Source organism: Priapulus caudatus, unplaced genomic scaffold (assembly GCF_000485595.1).
Source record: "Priapulus caudatus unplaced genomic scaffold, Priapulus_caudatus-5.0.1 Scaffold825, whole genome shotgun sequence".
Lineage (NCBI taxonomy): Eukaryota > Metazoa > Priapulida > Priapulimorpha > Priapulimorphida > Priapulidae > Priapulus > Priapulus caudatus.
The window spans coordinates 35,230-36,837 of NW_014577886.1; the positions used below are offsets into that span (position 1 = coordinate 35,230).

Sequence of the window (1,608 nt, forward strand, 5' to 3'; positions counted from 1 at the left end):
TGATAAATCGAATGTTATATGTGATAAATCGAATGTTATATGCGATAAAATCAACCATAAAACAAAAATCGAATTATGACACAAACAACATGCCATAGGCTGTATGCATTCAACTTCGGAGATAACCGAGTTCGTGCGTCACGTACACTGACGTCACGCGAATACTGTTTCATTTCATGGAAACATATGCCGACCGAACGAAAGTAAAACCAAAACGGGTAGCTCCCTCTTCCTATCGTTTTATCCTATGAGGTATTGAGCATTTTGAAGGTGTGTGTTTAGATCCATCTTCCTATAGTTTTATCTTATGAGGTGTTGATCATTATGAAGGTCTGTAATTATTTATTACTATGATTCATTATTATATATACTTATAATTATTAAGGTCTTTACGATTGAAAGGTCTGTCATTATAAACCCTGATCCTATCAACGCAGATTGTTCAAATCAGGATAGTTACTTACAAAACGGACTCCCTCATTTTGCTGCGTACTCTTATTTGTATCCCTGGTATAGTGTACGCAGCTACAGTATTTTGAAGTATTTTATGACATGGCACTGCATGTGTGATGTGTTTATTGAGAAATGCTGGATGTACAGGAAAGACCAGAAATGATTATAAAGGCTGAAACGATATTTCATTCATACTATTACTAGATCACGGTGATACATGTAGTTGGCGACAACTGCCCTTTCTATTTTTTTGTTCAGGAATCTTGATGTGTCCTTTCTATTTCTGCAAAAAAGTGTTCTTAATTTTTTTGGGGGGGAGGGGTTTGGCATTATAATATATGACTTTTTTCAAGCAACTAGTCAACAACCAAGTTCTGCTGTGAATTATTGAAATTTATTCCAATTTAAAAGTTTGTTCCACAGTAATATTAGAAGATTATTCCAATTTAAAAGTTTGTTCCACAGTAATATTAGAAGATTATTCCAATTTAAAAGTTTGTTCCACAGTAATATTAGAAGATCTCACTCTTGAATATATCATTTGATTTTAAACAGATTTATTATAATAAAATACAGCCTATAATGCCGCAAATAAAGTGCAAACTTACTACAGAGTACACTCAGTATTGCTGAGAGGTTCTATGTCCCCCAGGGTACTGCCGGAACGTCCGTACCCTGGTACCAATTTTAATGCTCTGCTGGTGCTATCTAATATGCCGGACCGTACCTCGCCTACTCCACTAACGAGTCGCGACTCCCTAACCCTAACCCTAACACTAACCCTAACCCTAATCTTAACCATATCAGATAGTTACCAAGGTACGTTCAGGTATACCGTGGCAGTTTCCCTCCCTCCCCCCTCCTCGCGCACCTTGATCGCTGCCTTCAAGGCCACGTAGCGGCGCGGCAGTCAGCGCTCGTCATCGCCGTGTGGGCCGTGTAGCTCCTCCCAACCCTCACTCCTATCTCCGTCCCTCCCTCCATCCTTCTCTCCCTACCTCCATACCGCCTTCCTCCCTACCTCTCCCTCCCTCCCTCCCTTCCTCCCTCCTCGCGCACCTTAATCGCTGCCTTCACGGCCTCCTCCACGTAGCATCGCGACAGTCCCGCTCCCGTCATCGCCGTGCGGGCCGTGTAGCCCCTCCCTCCCTCCCT

At 42.0% G+C, this 1,608-nt stretch overlaps 1 protein-coding gene across 1 annotated transcript in view; it reads left to right on the top strand.

Annotated features, from left to right (window-relative positions):
* Positions 1–183: 183 nt before the first annotated feature.
* The window catches only part of LOC106813795 (zinc finger CCHC domain-containing protein 24-like), a 3,429-nt gene continuing 2,004 nt past the window's right edge, over positions 184–1,608 (top strand). The window contains exons 1-2 of the mRNA XM_014818020.1: positions 184–252; positions 313–330. Of these exons, the coding sequence (XP_014673506.1) occupies positions 325–330 (6 nt within the window). The 5' untranslated portion in view covers positions 184–252; positions 313–324. The remainder of the gene's footprint in view (positions 253–312; positions 331–1,608) is intronic.